Source organism: Netta rufina, assembly GCF_964035555.1.
Source record: "Netta rufina genome assembly, chromosome: 8".
NCBI classification, from domain to species: Eukaryota; Metazoa; Chordata; class Aves; order Anseriformes; family Anatidae; genus Netta; species Netta rufina.
The window spans coordinates 20780536-20799633 of NC_140131.1; the positions used below are offsets into that span (position 1 = coordinate 20780536).

The 19098-nt window shown below is 43.5% G+C and overlaps 1 protein-coding gene across 3 annotated transcripts in view; it reads right to left on the reverse strand.

Moving 5' to 3' along the window:
* ABL2 (ABL proto-oncogene 2, non-receptor tyrosine kinase) overlaps positions 1 to 10636 on the reverse strand; it is a gene marked incomplete at both ends in the record, with an annotated part of 46627 nt that extends 35991 nt beyond the window's left edge. For all 3 annotated transcript variants that reach the window (XM_084291265.1, XM_084291264.1, XM_084291263.1), the window contains one exon: positions 10471 to 10636. In XM_084291265.1, coding sequence (XP_084147391.1) covers positions 10471 to 10636 — 166 coding nt within the window. The remainder of the gene's footprint in view (positions 1 to 10470) is intronic.
* Positions 10637 to 19098: the final 8462 nt, after the last annotated feature.

Consider the following 19098-nt stretch of genomic DNA (forward strand, 5'->3'; position numbering starts at 1 on the left):
TGATTTAGCAGAAACACTCTGCAAGGCACACAAAGGGAAAAAAAAATCGTTGCAACTCTACTGTTACGGTGCAAGCTTGTGTTCATGGTATGACACAAGTGTCTCACTAAAGTTTACCTTTAACTATTTGACGAAAAAAATAGACTGAAGCTATCAAGACTTATCAAAGAAAGAATTAGAACTTCTGTGCAAGACTCCAGACAAGCTCAGCTTTGACAGGTTTAAACATCTGGCTTATTTCAATGTAGTGCTAATGTGCGTGAGTTACTGCTCAGCTAAAAGGCTTGGATTTATACCTTAATGCCCTCCTGGTTTTGCCCTAAATAATTTAAGTATTTCATAACTATGATGATCTAAAGCCAGAAAATTAAAACATTTTCTGACAAAACAAATGTAGCAGTACTGTTATGACACAGACAAGAGTTGAACCTGCTAGATACGTTTCATTAGACAGCCATAGTGGGCTTATGCAAACTGTCATTTGAGCATCTACTGCTTTTGCACACCAATCCTACACCACCTAATGCATCTCTGGAAAACTATGAAAAGCAGGCTAGGTGTTCTTCTGTAGCTCAAATCAGATTTTTGATTTTAAAAATGTCTCAGCTTCTAACATGAAAAAAAGCTCTTTTTTTTTTTTTTTTTACAACTACGTTGTAAACCTCAACACCCACATAGCTTCTTGAGCAGACATTAGATACCATTTCCCCATTTATTCTAAGGATCTTCTCAGAGAAAGCCTTTTTCATCTGATACAGTACCTCTGCTTTCTCTGTTTACTCTTGGGATTTTAAAAGCACCCATAAATCAAAATTTAGTAAAACCAACAAATATAGGACTGAATAACAAGCACAGAACTTGTAACTAGTGAAAGGTATTCCGCTGTGCTTCACTGGGTAATTGGGGCAGAGCACAGCTTTCAAGCTGGTATCAGTTACAAAAACACTGTTCATCCCTCCCCAGGCTGTACAACTCTCCCTGGCTGGAAAAAAAAAAAAAAAAAGAGAGAGAAAAAAAAATCCCCTCATCTTTCTAGTCAGGAGGCAGTACAAGAATTCTCCCGAGCCTGCAGAGAGCAGGCTCTCGCTGTTTTTATATATTATTGCCACAAATGATTGACCTCATCACTGCTTACTTGAGGCCAATCCAGGCAGTAAAAAAGTCTGAAAACAAACTAGAACTCAGTGATACCACCACAAAGTGGTCAAAGAACATTTCAGAGCATCTGTACCCCAGCCTCTTTTCTGTAATCAGCACGCCATCCGAATGGCAACCTTACCGAGACACAACTCTGTTAGTAATGGGGATATTCTAAAAAGCACATGTAGGACACTTGGGGATTTAAAGTTCAAATTTGAAGAAGTTGCTATTTTAACTTCAGATATCTGAGTCAGGGAACTGCCAACTATTAGACTGAGCAGTTTTATTTGCTGCTTTATAGCTACTCCAAAGATGGAAAAAGTTATAGGAGAGAGGAACTACAAATCAGCTCTGAGACAAAGGACATGTTTCTCTCACTTGTACTGAAGTGAACTGCGGACACAAAGAAAGCTTTACAATTAAAACTGGTGCTCTAAGAAGAAACTGCATTAAACACGAGCAGTAAGTCTGTGCTGGCTCAGGCCAGCATAACCTCAAGTTCTCCTGGAGCCAGTGATTTAGTAGGGGAAGAAAGCTATGCTGCACGCTAGTTCAAAAGGTCTTGAAGGCTATTTGCATGGCTACGAAGGGTTCATTTCACTCTTCCCAGATGATATAATTTGTATCAGGTTTTTTAAAAAGTTTGCATAAACAAAGACTTCGTTTAGATCTTAACAATCATCTTCGTTTCATTAATTGGCGAGTTCTGGCATGTTATATCGCCGGACCAGAAATAGCACTTCAAAATGATTTCTTTGGAAATCCCTTCAAGGACTTCTATCTCAATCATTCTTCCAGTCTCCTCCTGTTATTAAATACACTTCCGAAATACTAGCAGAGCTGTATCTCGCCTCTACTTCTGCTCTTTGCTTTGCTGAGCAGCGACACAAAATTGATATTCTCATCAGTTGCACAGCCTCCCACAGGTTTCTGAATAGCAGCAGTAAAACTGAACAGTCTTGTTAACTCCGTGACATCGCTGGTTAGCAAAATGAACCCAGGGCAGCAAAGACTTCGAAATAATCTTGAGAAACTGAGTTGACACTGTAAGCTAAGGAAGGCCTTGTTGTATTAATTCACACTCTGGTTTGGATTTTAAGGGTTATCTTCACAATCCAGGGGCTGCAAAATTAGAACATACAAAGCTTTGTTTTTTCTCTAGAAAACATTATCCGTGCTCTGTAAAGGTCTTTTGGACCTCTCATGTTTCAGGTAAATGTAGGAGTTTATTTACAAATCTACTTGGATATGACAATACTTTAGTAAGCTTCTAGGCAGGGCCATTTTGGAGTCGTCACAGATTTGTGATGGGGAAGTGTTTCTTCAATTGGCAGCTCCTATATGTTTTGGTGTATCTACTGTACCGGCACACTACCCTCTATGGTCAACTGTTCCAAAAATTATGGATTTAATTGGCTACAGAATCTGAAAAACTGAAGTATTTCATGACCTGTTTTACATACTACCACCATAGCGGTCAATCTTGATATCATTTCTTTCACCCAGAGCCAAGCCTGCCACCTGATCTAAAATTAGTTGTGGTGCTGAGCGCACAACCTGCAAAAAAAAGTGGTTGTTGGTATCTTCTGCCAAGCCACTGTAAATCCCATGTGCAAACTCTTTATAAAAGGCCTGTGTATGCGCATTCACTGTTCAATTGTTCTTGATTCCACCTCTGGTAAGATGAAAGGAAGAGATCTTGCCGGTGAGTTTTTCCTTCCCAACATGACCAGTGCTGCAGACTTGTGGTTTGTTGTGCTCCAGCACCTCAGGACTTCTATTTTAGTGTCTGCTATCAGTCATTAGGTACGAGGAAATCCCTCTGTTGGTATGCCATCCATTACAGGGACCTCGGGCAGTAACCCACTTCTAACTTTGATCAGTGTGGAAGGCCCACCTGTCTCATTCAACAAGCATTAAGTATACCAGAGATGGTATTTTAAAGGATCATCTCCAAAACTGAGCAACTGAGATAAAGTCTTGCATGTACCACAATGCAGTATTAGGAAGAGGTTGCAAGATATTTTATGCTTTTCTCTTTTCCAGTCTTTGCTCGTTACCATTCCTCCCTTCCCAGCATTATTTGTCTTTCTGGAGTTACTCTTCTCCATAGTTGTTCACCCTACGTAGCCCAGGTGAGATGATGACAAATAGCATCAAGTGTGTCTCCCCTGTGCCTTTGTTGCTGGAATTATTACATGAAAAAAGGAAGAAATAGGCTTGTATGTGCATAGGGTCACAAACACAAAATGTTCTCATCCTCAACTCCTCTAATGTGATTCCTAATTTAACCTAAATAGCACCAGGAGACGGTTCCTATGCCTTTGCTACATACAGCTTATATCAAGAAGCAGCTGCTTCACTTTCACTTTAGTATTTGTCCTGTTTAAGGGGGAGGAGGAGGGAGACAGAAAAGAGGCCAAGCCCCAAACCAGTAATCATCCTTCAAATTGAAGGATGGGGGATTGCAAAACTGCCCTATGGAAAATGAGTTTTCATTCACTGAAGACCGCTTCCTCTTACATAATTGTAGTTCCAGTTCTCACGTGATTGTTATCACAGAGTAATTGCAAATCAGCATAAATGAAGCTCCAAGTTTATTAACACATATAATTATTTTTTAATGGAAGCAGCACAGTAAGATTAAGATTCTAAGGACAGTGTTTGTGGACAAAAAATACTTCTGCATGTTTGAGCAGGGAGACAGGAGAAAGGGAAAGGAATTTACCAAAAAAAAAAAAAAAAAAAAAGTTTACTCTTGTGAGAAATAAACTTAATGGCCTTTTAAGAGCCACAAAAAAAATTGAAACGAAACCAATCCAATTGTTAGTGAAGTATTTCTGTGAATCTTCATCTCCTCTCTCCCGAAAGAAATGGCGAAGTCACTTTGGGGCTGTTTTTTAAACTCCTGTGCTGATTTAGCTGCTAACGAAAGCTGCCTACTAAAAGATTAATTTACACGCTTGCAGATAAACAGTTGGTATTGGGAGATGTGTATGTCTTTATATAAAGACCACAAAGCACAGGAAACTTCCTGAGCAGATATTGGTAATATAACTGAGCTTTGTTGTTGTGGTTTTCAGTGTTACCAACAGGAAGCCTCAATGGTTTTCTAACAGTCACTTATTCTACTGAGAATAATCTCTATGGACAATACCAAGATCAGCCTTTAAAATAAAACAAAGTATTTCATAACCACAAAACCAGACAGATGCCAGGGATGATGCAGTAATGGTGACAAAAACATTTTTTCAGACCCAGAAACTCAATTGTGTTATCACACTTGGCGCGAGCTTGTGTTTCTTTCCTGCTCTGTTGAGAGAGAGAGTCTCCTGGTGGTCCGAGCAACTGTGAAAAATATTACTGTATCAGTAAATACTCTTCTGAATGCTGTTAAGAAGGAACTTGCAGATTCACCTTGCAGATTCTCCTTTGCAAATTCACCTGCAAAGCCAACCAAGAGCTACCTCTTCACTACAGCTACCAAGCTCCACGTCACTCATTCATGCTACAGCTACTAAGCTCCATGTCACTCGTAATTACACACTGCTGAAAGAACAACTAACTGCTTGGCAAGCTGGGATTTGGGGCATCAGATTCTGAAACAGTTATAATATAGGCGGGGCTTTAGGCTGCAGTCATCCATCCATGGCTTTTTTTTTTGGAAATACAACCAGGTGAAAATAAATTTGGCAAGTCACTAAACACAACTTCCCTGCACTACTTCTAATAACTTTCACACCTATCCCTACTGCAGTGAGTATGAAATTCTTCCTCTTGGTTTTATATTAGTTGGATTCTTTCAAGTGTGAACTAGTCAGCTGTTAGTGGCACTTAGAAGGCAGCTCAGTAAGTGTACTGGAAACACTCAGTTGTGACAATTAACAGAAATGGGCTAGAATAAATCATGCTAATGATCATCTAGCTTTATCCTAAAAAAAAAAAAACCAAAGATCTAAAAAGTATGATTTGACTTCAGCAAGGACTAGCCTGCTTTAGGAACCTGACATATGCTGAAGTAAGTGGGTCACAGAACAGGTCACTTCTTCTGAACACCAGTGAAAACATGATTTCAAGCCTACTGTCTCAGAATCTGTAATTAGCACTAGCAATAACATATTCTGGAAGCCAACCCTGCCACAGCACCTCTAGGAGATAGTCCAACCATCTCCTAACTCTTAATTATGTGAGCTGTCAGTCCAGCTAGATTAAAGGAGATGATTTAAACTGTTTGTGACAATTTGTGTCCAATAGCTTACACAGTCACTTTCCATTGATTTGTTCGCTTGGCCGTGTCCTTATTTCCAAAAAAAAAAAATAAAAAATCCAACATTTTTTTCTTCAAAACATTGCACTTGCAAGCAACAGCAAGTTTGTGAAATATTGCTAGAACAACTTGTACCACACCATCTGCTACAAGAGAACTGAGAAATCAGAGATCTGCCTAGGCTTTGAAATTTGATTTTTAAGATAGTTCCAATTGCCATGGTTTGAAGTAACTTCATTCCAGTCATCTTCAGACTGCGTTCCCCTGTCTATGTGAAAAGTACGTAAGAAATATACATATATATATATATATACACACGCGTGCCAGGAATTAAAACAGGTCCATAGTCTGCATTATATTGTCCCTTCCATTGAGTTGGTAGAGTCTTCTCACTTGTAAAATAAAGTATGCAAAAATTCTGACTTAAGAGCAGTTATGAAAGTGAGCACTGAATGCAACCAAATTTGCAGGAATAATTCGGATATCATGGAGAACGATGCAGCAGAGAACAAGGAGCCTATGATTTCATGTTCTGCAGGAGACATTTCTCTAGATACTTAGCTGAACTATCCTTTATTCCCCAAATAATTAGTTAAGAGTTATTTATACATCACGGTCCCACAAGATTTCTGATTTACAGTACAAAGAGCCAGGCACTGAATACAGTGATTATATTCCATCTGCGTAGGGCATTTACTGACAGGAAAGTCTGCGGGCAAGTAGCTCTGGCCCAAGCTTGCTGCCTTTCACTGGGATGAAAAATAAAGGACACTTTAGGAGGCCCACAAAGTACAGTTGTTAATCTGACCCTATTTTCTCTCCTTCTTTCCATTTTCCTGTATCCAACCCTTCAGTTTCACTGAATTTCAAAGGAATAGTTATTTGTGCTTCTTCCTATTTTAGAATGTCTTTATCATGTGGCACGGCACTCCAACTGCCTTAGGGGAGCTTTAATGATAATTTTATTTTTAAAAGTATAGGCTTATCTTGCTTGACCTTGATGCACTGAGTAAAAGGTTGCTAAACTCCTCCTCTAGAAAACAAAACAGGGAACAAATGTCCTGCGCCTGCTGGATCAAAAGCTCAAGTGTGGCAGCGCCTTCCGCTACCCCAAAATATATCACCAAGGCAACTGTAGCAGTATCACAAACAGGTATAGCAAAGGCTTCCCAGCCAGGATTTAAATAATCTGATTTTCCTGCAGTATGTTTTCTACAACACTCAGCAAGCCTTTTCAGAGATGAAACGCACGCTAACACCATTCCGAAGAATATCTTGGTACAGTAGACGGTTATCACTGCTCTTCAGAAAGAAAATTAGAGCATGTCACTGTTTAAAGGTCACACAAGGAGCCGACGCAAGTTGGAAGTTGTCAGTTGTTGGTGGTTGTACCCCTTCTCTCAGACAAACCACTGAAAGGATAAGGAGATAAACTATGTTCCTGTTCTTTACCCGGTTCCTTCTCTGAAAGGGAAAGCAAGCTCGACCTGTGACAGCACCGAGTACTTTTTTTTCTTTCCTGGCTGCACTGAACTGTAGGAATTAGATCATAACCAGCATTTACTGCAGCCTCTCCCAGCTCAGTTTTTTCTGTAGTCCCAGTTAACTCTGAAGCAGTGTGAATGGTAACAGCAGTGTTCGAACAATCCTTCAGTTTACACTCTCCCTTTCTACTACTTTATTAGCAACCAACATGCTTGATGATCCATTGCTTGCTTTTATAAGTCACAGATTATGTGCTAGGAATGCTAGAGCGAGGCACTTTGAAGGCCTAACTGCAAAAGGCTGCAAAATCCATCATCATCTTCTACATCTTGGAGAACTCTGCTCCACTGATAAGAAATAATGTGTGCGTATCACCTGGCTTAGGTCTTATTTGTTCAACTTCAATACTACAGTGAGCTGAACTCCCCAGGAATCTAGGTGTCTGTTTCCATGACAGAATAGCGGGGTGCCACAATACAGATGTCCATATTCCTTCCGTAAAGCAGAAAACATCTTCAAATTCCTTGTTTCTTCCATAAATACATACAGGCATTACTTCTGCGTATCTGTACTGCTTCTGGTACACAGCTGTAGCCAGAACCTCTGTAACACAGCAAATGAGTTTGGAACAAACTGGTTCAACTCAATCTCCATTTTTTGTACACAAATGTACTTCAAGTTAATTGTTTAACTTGAAGTTTTTGGTAGCCTAGCATAAGAGACTTTACACTTAATTCATTTGACACTACCTGTTCTTCAAATCCTGTGGCAAAATAGGTCTAAGGCTGAAAACCTTGTTTACTTCGATCCTTTTTATAAACAATCAAGAAGCAGCAACCCATCAAAATGAGTTTTGGCAAGAGTCGTTGGCAAGGTTCATGTCACTCCTGAGATAACAGTTTGAAACCTGCCAACATGAGCTAAAACAGGGATGTATAGGCATAAGGGTTTAGCCCAGTTAGGAGGTTGTCTTCCTCACATCAACAAACAAGGAAGGTAGATAACCTAGGCTCATCCTTAGACTGGCTGGTTTAGTCACTGGTCCGAGATTGCCAGCATATAATCCTGTGTGTTTTCCATCACTTTCCACATCCTGTGAATACATCTCCTACAGGAGACAGGACAGGTCAGGTTCAAAAAGAAACGACTAGAAGAAAGAAATGCTGATCAAGAAATACCACCAGCAACAAGAGTGTCTCAGTAAGAGAAGGGTGGCGCTTAAGGAAAGTCAGCAGGAAGCCAGGTTAAGTAAAACAGAAGAAGGTCAGTAAGTGAAAAATAAGAATAGGAGTTGAGAGAAAAAAAATAAAAATCTCAGACAAGGGCAATCAGGATTGCAAGAGAACAATTTATCTGAGAAAGGAAGTTAACTCCAAATCCAGGAACTTGACAAGAATCTTTGGTTATTGCCCAAGACAAGTGTTTAAATACATACCCAATTTTAACTAGCATTTGCTACAGATTATTAACAGTGAGCTTTTCACTCATGTCTAGTGAAACATATGGGAACTCAGGGTCAAAGCATTCAGCAAGGATGAGAGTTTGCCCCGCCTTCAAAAAAACTAGATTGGAAACAAAGAATAAAAGGAAAAAAATGTTTCTGTAGTCTAAAAGAACGGAAAGCTGTATCTTATTTTCAATAGACACTTTCAATATGCCTTTACAGTCTGCAAAGAAAATAACAGAAGCAACAAAAAAATAAGTAAAATTATACTTATTACCTTACCACTGAAGCAATAGTCTAGGCAATACAAGTAGTAGAGAAATTGCTTTAAAAGTTATCATCACTCTTACAGTAGAGAAACGCTCTTTTTATATGTCACTGAACAGTTTTATTCAGAGCCTATTTGCTTTCCAAGCTTATTTTTGTTTCTAGTTCTATGGAAGACAGAGCAGAAGGGTTGGCAGAACACATTAATTTGTCTGGTTCGTGCGCCTGCCTGCTTAAGAAAGCTTTTTCTTTCAATTTCCCTGCCACTACAAGTAAATAATTCTCCCTACCTTCTGCCTTTAAAATTTAGTAACACAGAGGGAGGAGCTAGAAGGACATGTTCAGGATGCTGCTCTAAATTACTACTAAAACATGCAGCAATAAATGAAAAGATGCACTTGAGCAAAGAAAACCCTAGCTGTGTTACTCTGAAGCAACTGTAAGGCCCTACATGCTGACCCATACTTCCCACAAATGTCCTTGCTGTTTCTCATAATACGCTTGCCTTGTAAGAACAAGAACAAAGTAGTCAGCTGGGTACCAAAACACTAAAGACAGACTCTCATCAGCAGTACTTTTGCCTGCTAAGTCATGCTTAGCAGTCTACACAGCAATTTTGTTCTGCTGCTGAAGACATAGATTACAGCAAACTGAAAGAACCAGGATAAGTGCGTAGCTTCTGAGATCTGCTCTCTAACATCGTGAATTTACAATATTCTCTCTTTTAGACAAATGTTTCGCCCCAAGTGCCTTTAATATACAATACGATGACAATCTAAAACATGTAAAAAGTTGATGATACTATGGTTGAAAGACGCAATGAAAAAGTAATCCCAGCTTTAATAGGGGTAAGAGTGGGTTGGGCATTTCGGCAAGCACAGAATTCTGTTTTGGCTTCCGAGCCGATACTGCTCCCTGAACTCAAAAGCTGTGATAACACTGAGAATTTAAGAACCAGATTTAGTGCTGCACTCCTCTTTTGATAGATACTTACATGTCAGCAGTCACAGCAGATGATATTTACATTTAGGCTGCTGGTTGGATGTTCCTTAATCTTTTTGCCTATGTTTATTCTAGTGGGCAAAAGAAAATGTCTTGTCAGAAGCAGTCATCTACAAACACTGACACCTCCCTCCACCTACAACCAGCCAAACCAGGGATGCTCTCCATAGCAGATTCAGTTCTTCGGTATTGCGGATGCATCCACAAACCTAGTCTCAATCTTCTTGCTGAGGCAGACAGGTTTCGGTTCATCATACCTTCCCAAAATCTTTGTGTTTTATTAAGGAGCTGCCACAGAGATGATGATAATAAAATAGATACAAAACATTGGGGATTAGAAGTTGCAGGCACCTTCTGTGAGCGGTTACAAATGGTTCATGTTGCATTGCCCATTTCTGGTATCAGTTTACAGTGATAAGATAGAAGCGGATAGACATAAACTTCAGCTGCAAAGTGGAGGGCAGCTGTAATACCTCAATCAAAACCAAATCCTTTCCTGTTTCGGGCTCTATAGCACCAACAGCGAGTTACAGACCTGGAAGGGCACGTTTTAAGTTCCTCGGTAAACTCTTGCAAGCACATGTAACGTTTACCCTTGTAAATCTGCTTCACATTTCTCCTTGTAAACACACCCCGAGCTCGGCACCCCGGCGGTGACAGCTACGGAGCGCTGCAAGCTCCCTTTCCCGGGGGCGAGCCCGGGCCTCCCCCAAGCCCCGAGGAAGCTCCCCCGGCCCCGAGCCCTCTGCCAGGCCGAGCCGAGCATCCCCCGGGACGTGGCAGCAGCGCGGCGGGGCTTCCATGCCCTGCCCAGCGCCACCCCCGGAGCCCTCGGATCCCCCGGAGCCCCCTTCCCCGCACTCACCGTGCTGGGCGAAGACGTTGAAGCCGCCCTCCGCCGTGCGCCCGGCCGCCTCCCGCCGGCGGCCCGCCGGCCTGCCCGCGCTGCTCCCTCGCGGTGCCCGCGGCTGCTGCTGCTGCTGCTGGAGGCCGGCGGGCGGCTCCCCGAGGCGGCCCACCTGCTGCCCCATCGCCGCGCTGCCGCCCCGCTCACATGCCGCCCCCCGCACCCGGCCCGGCGCGGCCCGGCCCGGCCCGGCCCGGCGCTCACGGCCTCGCCCCCCCGGCCCCCGCCGCCATCTTAAACCACAGAGCGGCGGCGGAGCGGGCAGAGCGGCTCCCGCGGCCGCCTCCGGTCCTCCCGGGGAGCCCGCCCCCGCCCGTCGCGACAGCGGTCGCGATGGGTGGCGCGGGGGAGGAAAGGGGGAGCGGCGATGGGGGAGCTCGCGGCTCAGGCGGGGCGTGTGGTGCTCCGCCAGGCGTTGGGTCCTGTCCCTTCGGAGTGTTTGTTCAGTGTTCGTGGCCGTGCCATATCGCGATATGTCGCACCGCAGCGGGTTCCTTCACGCCTTGCAGCGCTCAGGGACGAGGCCCCGCTGTGTTTGCCCCGCCAGGAGGGGGCTCAGCCCCGTCCTGGTGCTGCCCAGCCCCATTGTGGCGATGCCGGGCCGTGCCTGCCGCAGCCTGAGCTTTGGTGTTTGTGTCGGTGTCGCCGCGTCCCCAGGGGATATCCCACTGGTGGCAGTGACCCCACAGTCTCAGAACAAGGCTAAAGCTGGGCCCTTACCCGGGCTGCAGCCCACACACCCAAGCAGGTGGATTAAACATGGGATCGCTTTGCCATGCGGTCTGGTCCCAAAAGGCAAACTCACGCCCTCCTCGTGGCCCTGGCACACGGGTCGGGATGGCTGACCCAACCGCCAGGCCCTCCTCGTGCCCGCACCATGTCCCCACTCCTGTGCACTGCCCGCACCATGTGCGCCTCCTCTTCCGCTGCTCATCAGGCCCCAGGTGAACTCCCTGGGCTGCAGCATGTCACCTGCCCTCCTCCTCCTCCTTCTCTTTGTCCTCGTCCTCCCCATGCTGAGGGCAGGGAGGACCAGGAAGGCCCAGCGGTGTGAGTAACATCAGGCGTGTCGCTGGACAGGCGCGGCTGGCAGCAGCATCTTGCCATCAGGTGGCTGAGCGCACACCATCGCTAATTGGCGTGCAATTAAGCTCTCTTCTTCCAGCTTCTCTACTCCTAGCGTAAGGCTTCCCAATTCAAAGCAGAAGGAAGGAGGTTTCATCCTGAGAGATGGCAGTGCTTGTTGCAGTTTAGAAGACCTAGGTTCTTGGTGGTATTTTGGTCTCCAAGCTAGCTACTAGTTCAGCGATATATTGGCCATGCTTGCCTTTTTGGGGATGAGCTGCAGTGCTGTTAGTCTCAAATTCCCTCTCCACATCACCAAGAGCAGTGTCACATGGGCTTGTTGGAGCCCCAGCAACCCACACCTAGACCAACCTTCGCGTGGCTGTCTTAGACTAGGATGGCGAGGAGAAGCTCCTCCATGGAAGTCAGCTTTTGCATATGAAATTTCCATTGACACTTCTAAAGTCATGTTCTAACTTCCCAGGTACTACCAAAATTCTATCCATCCTCTCACTTGCACTCAAAATGCACCCAGCTGCAATAACAATTCTGCCCTGAAATAGGGGTGGCTCACCCAGGCAGATTGGTGTGCTCTCTGACATGGGCTAGGGTGAACAGGAGCGAGGAGCCTGTGCAGACAGAAGTGCCTTCACTTACTGCACTCATGGACTGAGAGCACGGAGGAGATCAGGAATTAGAAAGAAGCTTGCTAATAACACACAACAAAACAGTTCCTAAAATAGCCCTGGGAGTATTTGGGGTGTAGCATGGGGTACGCACTGCCAAATCCTGGGACCTACAAGGGACATGGCTATGTGGCTATGAGCAGAGGGTGTCTCTGCAGGATGGACAGTCACAGGCAGAACCAGTCCACATAGGTACACTCCGCAGTGGAGATTTTTCCTGGTCTCATTCCAGCTAGAATTTGCAGGGTTTTGCATTTGTAAATGGTTTGCCTTGTAATCAAAATCTGTGTTCTCTAGAGACTGCAGAGAGACAACAAACATAAAACTCCCTCGTGCCATTTGCAGCTGCCTTGCAGGATAGAACCACTCATTCCAATCAACAGGAATAGTATTTTTATTTCCTAATGCCTTTTTACTCACTGATCCTAAAGAACTACACAGAAGAAGGCCATTAGCATTTTAAAAGAAGATGCCAATATCAAGAGACTATTTTATGTAGGTACACTAAAGAGAATTGGGTTTAATCACTGCTCTTATTCCTCAGACCTTATGAAATCCTATATTCTCCATATCAGCAGCTTGTGCACATCTAACAGCTTACTGTGGGATATCTTAATGGCTGACTGCATAGAAATTGTCTGACACAGATATGTCTTAGCTGGGGATGGAGTCAAGCAGGGGCTTTCTGAAAAGGTCTTGCAAAGGGAAGGGGGCTGCAGCATGGTTACCGTTTGCTACTGTATAATAGTATTTTTAGATTGTGCCGAACCCTATTTAAAAAGCTTCAAAACCAGTGCCCAAGACGTTACTGGTTGTGGACAGTCTGTAAACAAGCTATGTCCTCAGACTGTACCCCACTGTGGCTGCTCTCAGCCACATCTTTTAAACGGTATCGTGTCCTCTGGCCCCACACAGCAGGGGATGCCAAGCCCTTGTTGGTGATCACTCTTCTGGATTGCCTGCTAGAAGAGCGATGGGATATAAACAAGAAACTTTCCAAACCAAAAATGACTCTCTGCTACTGAGTCACTGATGACACTGAGCCACGCCATTCCTTATTGTTAGAGCAAGGGCTAATGAGTATTTACTTCATGGAGTGTCACAGTTATTAACTATGCAAAGATTACAACGCGCTTTGAAGAGGTAAAATGTGTATCAATGCTACCTGTTATTATCAGCTGTGATGTTATCAGGCTCATGCATTATCAGACATAGGTTGTTTGTCTGAAGGTAATTTCTTTTGAAGAGGGCTGGCAGCTTTGCATTAATGTGGTATCCTAATAGTTACTGCCCTCCTGGCAGTTTTGGGTTTCCAGTCAATCTGCCATCTCACAAGCTGTTTGAGTAAGGCATAATAGGACCAAGAAACAAAGGCAGCATTGAGGATACAGTAAGATGACTGACCAGAAATGTGGCATTTCTAGAATCGCTTCTGAACTGACTTTAAATATTTACCATGTACCCATTTCTTGGCATTTCTTCTAAGCGCTGACAATACATTGCCCCACATCCACAGCGTGCTCCAAAAATCACAAGATCAAGTAATTGCTGGATGAGCAGTCCTATGTGCTCCACATTATGTGATGAACTCACAGCTGTCATTTGCCTAAAGTGTGAGTTCTGTGCCAGAAGAAGCCTGTGGATAAATTGGACACTCCTGGGCCTGAGTGTTGAGTCAACTGGGCAGTTTTTGTTTGTAACTTGGGAAAAATTAACTAGCATTACTGAATTGGCAGCTTGAAAATTAATTCTAGGAGTAATCTTTGCTCTTCTTCGAGCTCATACACCTTCAGTGTATCAAAGCAGCACAGAGCAACAGATGTATTTTAAACATTTGGCCTATGTTTAGGATATGACCAGAATTAGTTGAGGTATTTGTGAATTGCCTAGGAAAGAAGGGGCCTGATCCTAGGCATTTGGGGAGTCCTCAAGCGTAAAGGATACCTGTGCTTCCCATGTCAAGATTATTGTGCTTTTACTACAATATCAGAACAAATCATGGAAATCAGGACAGCTGTAACTCACCTGGGATATCTGCACAGGCAGAGTGTGATGTCCACTAGATGGCCCCGGCATGGCCGCTCCGCTACCTGTAACACCCAGCCTTCAGCTGTGCGAACAGCAGGCAGCCACCTCTGAGCCAGAACAAAGGGTTCTAGGGAAAGACATTAAAAAGAGAATGAAAGATTTTAAGATCTGATAAAGGCTTTGTGACACGAAGTTAGTTACCCTGCAATAAACACTGAAAGCTTGTAAGTGCTGAGCCGTTTCAAAGGAGAATGTAATTTCTGACATTCGCTCATCCTGTCATCTGGCACTGACAGCTCTTAACATACGCCATCCACAGAGATCTTTTGTGGCACAATAGGTTGCATTTCAGTGTTGTTTAAAAAGTTATTTTTAATCATTACTATGATTTAAATTAGGACGTATGCACAGTGCATGCAAGATAGCTTGAAGTACTTGCAGGCCTGTCCAATGAGCAGCTACAAACATAAAAGCTTTCTCAGGAAGTGCAGCTTTCCAACAGATTTTGCCCAACAGCACAAAAGGTTCACGTGCAGCCCTTAACAGATGGAATTTCTTCTGCTAATAACTGTTCTTTTCTTCCATGGTAGTTAAAAGAAAACTCTACAAACACATCCATTCTGTTTTTGCATTAGGCATACTGTCCAACTAACCACCCTCACAGGATCCTAGCAGCGTGGCTGGTCACTGTGTGTCTATCTATTAACTGTGCACTGGAACATATTAACTACTCTGAGGCTGTGTGTGAACTATTCCCATCATTGTGGAGCCTTAACCTTGCCATGGCCTCCATCCAAGCAGAGCTAGAGGTGGGGGGACATGGAAAAAGCAACTTATAGGACTTCTTCAGTAACTGTTTTCCTGACTGATAGATATTTGTGTGAGTGCTACAGCTGCACCACCCTTCCCAAGCATCTGTTTAAGGCATGAAAGGTTGTAGAGGGGTTTGCTAATAAGAACATTACGAATGGTGTTTGTTTGCCTTTTTCTCTGGAAAATGATGTCTCTACCAAACAGAAAATGATGACGAATCTCTGCACCTGCTGGCAATTGCAAATTAGTACTCAACTTGCACAGCGTGTCTACTGATAAAGTACATTTGCTGAGGCAATACGAGGTCCCTCGACAGTGTTGGTGATGATTCAGGCCTTTTAGGCATTTGTCTGCAGGAGGGTCAATAGCAGTGTTTTGCCACCAGACTTTCAGCATTGCCTTAATTCGTGTTTAGGAGCCTAATTCTTTTGGTTCTTAATTTGAAGTCTTACTAGCTCACTGGGTAGTGAAAGATCTCTAGTCTGCAGATGGAAGCTTTTTGTTTTGCGTTTTTGCTTTTTTCTCACTGAGAAGTTTGTAGCCAAAGAGCTGACATTTAGCTAAAGGATAGCAAATGCTTCAGAGCGCAGTGCTTACTGTGGTATCTCCATCAATGCCCCTAAGACCAAACTCATCCCACCGTAGATTCCTCTGATGACTACTGTACTATATTTAAATTAGAGTCAGCAAAGCACAATAGTAGTCCCAAACAAAATAAAGGCTACATTAGCTAGGGAAAAAAAATAAATCCTTATCTTGGTTTTCTAAGATGTGAAGTTAAAATAAGACGGAACTAAGACTTATCAGTGATTCCTCTCCATGCTCTTTGCTTCACATGCTGATTTCCCCTCATGCTTCCTTCACCACTGTCTTCTTTCTTGCCCTCTCTGTTTGTCACTCGTGCTCAGGACACTTTGCCAGCCAGAGTTCCCAGCACCCTCACTGCGCTTTTCTAAATCATACTGAAACCCAAACATTGCAATGCTGCCCTTGTTAAAATAATTGATCTCTCTGTGATTGCACTCCCGGTATTGAATCGTATACATTTCTGAATTTAGTCTCTGGTCTTGTCAAGAAACCTAATCCAACTTCTTGCAGGATTGGTGTTCTCTGTTACAAATTCAGGGTGGCATGGATCCAACCTTGCTGTGGACTGCTTTGGTAAATGCTCATGTGCCCTGGCCATGACTGATGCCATGCTCTATACAATGGTCCTAAATAATTAAATCATTTCTTAAAGTGAAAGTTCAGTCTCAAGTATTGTTACTGTTTAATTTGACAAAGACCTAGTAGATTCTTCCTTGGCAGGCTTTTTTATTTAATTATGCAAGAATTGCAAGCAATTACTGTGTCTTTCAAATGACACGGTGTTCCTGCCTCATACTGTAATACAGAATTAAATTTCTCAGTTTTTTAGTTTTCAAATTGAATGTTGTTTCTTTAAAAAGTGCTCAGTAATGTGAAACTAACCAAAGAAAAATGTAATTGTAGAAATGAAGCAGGAAAAAGCGCCCGGGTTTTTAAAGATGTTTCTGCAAATGTGTTTCTTTGTGTGAGTGCACAGAACAGAGTAGTACCCAAGAGATCAGCATATACACTTGTAATCAAATCTCACTTAAGTTTCAAACCTGTTCCTTCTGTTAAACATGCAAATATTTCCATTCTCTTTGCAAATTCTGCCTCTCCGCTCATTACCAAGCCTCTCAGAAAATACATAAGCCCTAATCTTTCTCTGATCAGGCTCTTAATGTGTTTTGTGTGGTCTCTATTTAGACTGTAAACTTGCTGAAGTAGGAAATGTCTTATAAAAAAACAACTACACTGTCTCATTTCACATCCAAATTCTTCTCCCATACCAGCTGTGTGTGTTTGCCTAGCAGCAAGTCTTCTGTTAATGAATGACTTGTTCTCATTAGCCTGTCAGGCTGGATATGTAGCCCGTAGTTCCTACTCACACAGAGCCGCACTCCTTCCCTTGTAGCTTCTGGTAAAGCAAATAATGAGATATACAAAGCCTTGTGTCTCTGAGTTTGACCTTTGTACTTTTAATCATTAACTAACACAGAATGCCAAAATTAAGTAACTAGCTGCTGGTTAAATATATTTAACATAAGCTGAGTCCTGCGGGCTGCCTGGTGTGGGGGATCACTGCAGACTTTGCCTTCGGCTGCCACTTCCAAGCCCTCTTTAAGAGGGGAAAAGTAGTTTGCTGAGGCCTGCTCAGCAGAGCCAAGGGACTTGCACTCTGTGTGTTTGTGTTGAGGTCCAGGGTGGATTCTCTGACACTTTGGAGGTCTCCAAAATGAGGTCCTGAACAACCTGATCTAATCTGGAAGCTGGCTGCACTTTGAGCTGAAGACTGGCCTAGATGTGCTCCAGTGACCCCTACCAACCTGAATTCTTCTTCATCTACAGATTTCCTCCATTCAGAGCATTAATTAAGACTGTCCTCTAACTAACCTCAACTCGTAGGAACTGAATATTTCTGGAACCTCAACTTCTCCATCTGATTTGTGTAAGATTAGCCAACAGGTTTGAAAGTTCCTGAAGGTAAAAAGACAGATGGGGCTGACAGACAGACACTCCCTTCACCACACGCACAGGATGACTGTACAAGCCTTGTCTTCTTAAGAAAACCTTTATTCCATTGACATTTGTGCAGAAAACTTGTCAAGTGTGCACCTAATGAGGCCTGAAGCCATACCCTTTACTCCCAGCTGCAGCCAACCTGAAATAATACCTCCCCAGAGCCAACAGCACATTTCATACAGCTGAGATATTTACTGTGCAATGGGAACTATGCAGAGAAGTTGAGACATTTAAGACTGAAACCCGGGCATCTTCTTTCTGATAGTCGGAGATTATATCGCTGTGCTCACACGAGTGTACGCTTAAGTCTGCCTGCTGCCTTGTCCGTCTCTGCCAGCAGAGATGGGAGCGTGTCTGTTACCTCTCTGTGTCATCCTCAACTTTCTCATACCCAAGAGTGACAGAAAGGGGAATTTGACCTCAGCATGCTAGAGACCGCCAGGCTGTCTGCTGTCTGCCTTTCCCTTTTTGTCTCTTCTTTCTCAGGATGTAGTCACACTACAAAATTACCTTGAGTGATCTGTCTCAAAGTTTTTCCCAGGGGCTGCTTGTGATAAAGGGCAGACGTATGACGTGCATTAACAGTCCGTGCTGCCGGGGGAGACGCTGATATAGCATGAATCCCCCGTGGATTGTACATGACCCTGAGATTTCTGTTTACATAAGCCAACTTTACATCCCTCAGTATTTCTTCTGCAAGGGACCAGTTCTATAGCTTCAGCCCACGAAGCTTGCCTGACCAGCTGAGTGGCTCCTTTCGCAGTGACGGCAGCAGGCTATTCTGTTTTCTTTTCTCCCAGTTTGCAGAGAACACACCTATATGCTCCAGCTTTTGATGGCTCTGGAAAACATTACTTTTGTGTTCCCGAGAAAGAGTTTCAGAGCACTTCTATTTTCTGCCTCACAGGGAAGCAGTAGCTGTGAAATTATCAGCATCCTCTGTGTCTGTACGTTCCCTGGAGTTGTTATACAGTGCAGTCTGAAATAGAGAGCTGGCCTCGGGGATTTGCTAATGATGCAGTCCCAGCATGGCACATGCTCATTCCTGGGGAGTTACTGAGTTAGCATTTATAGTTCTACACTTTTTCTCTGAGTACATGAAACCCTCTGATTTTCCCTCAGCGCTGAGGTCTTGTGTATTGGATTCTCTTCTCATGACAGCTCATTTGGAACACCTCCAGAAAGCTCTCAGCCTGGATCCTTCCCCCTGAAATCACAGACTACAGTAGCATCACACCAGTGATTCTCCCATAACTTGGTGCTGGATCAGCAGGCAACAGTGAAATGAGGTCTTCTGAGGCACATTTTCAGAATAATAAAGCACAGACTTCCGCACCAAAGATGGGTGGTTGCTATTACGGGTGCTGGAAGCCTTTTGCAACTAGGTGAATAAGCTCATAAATGG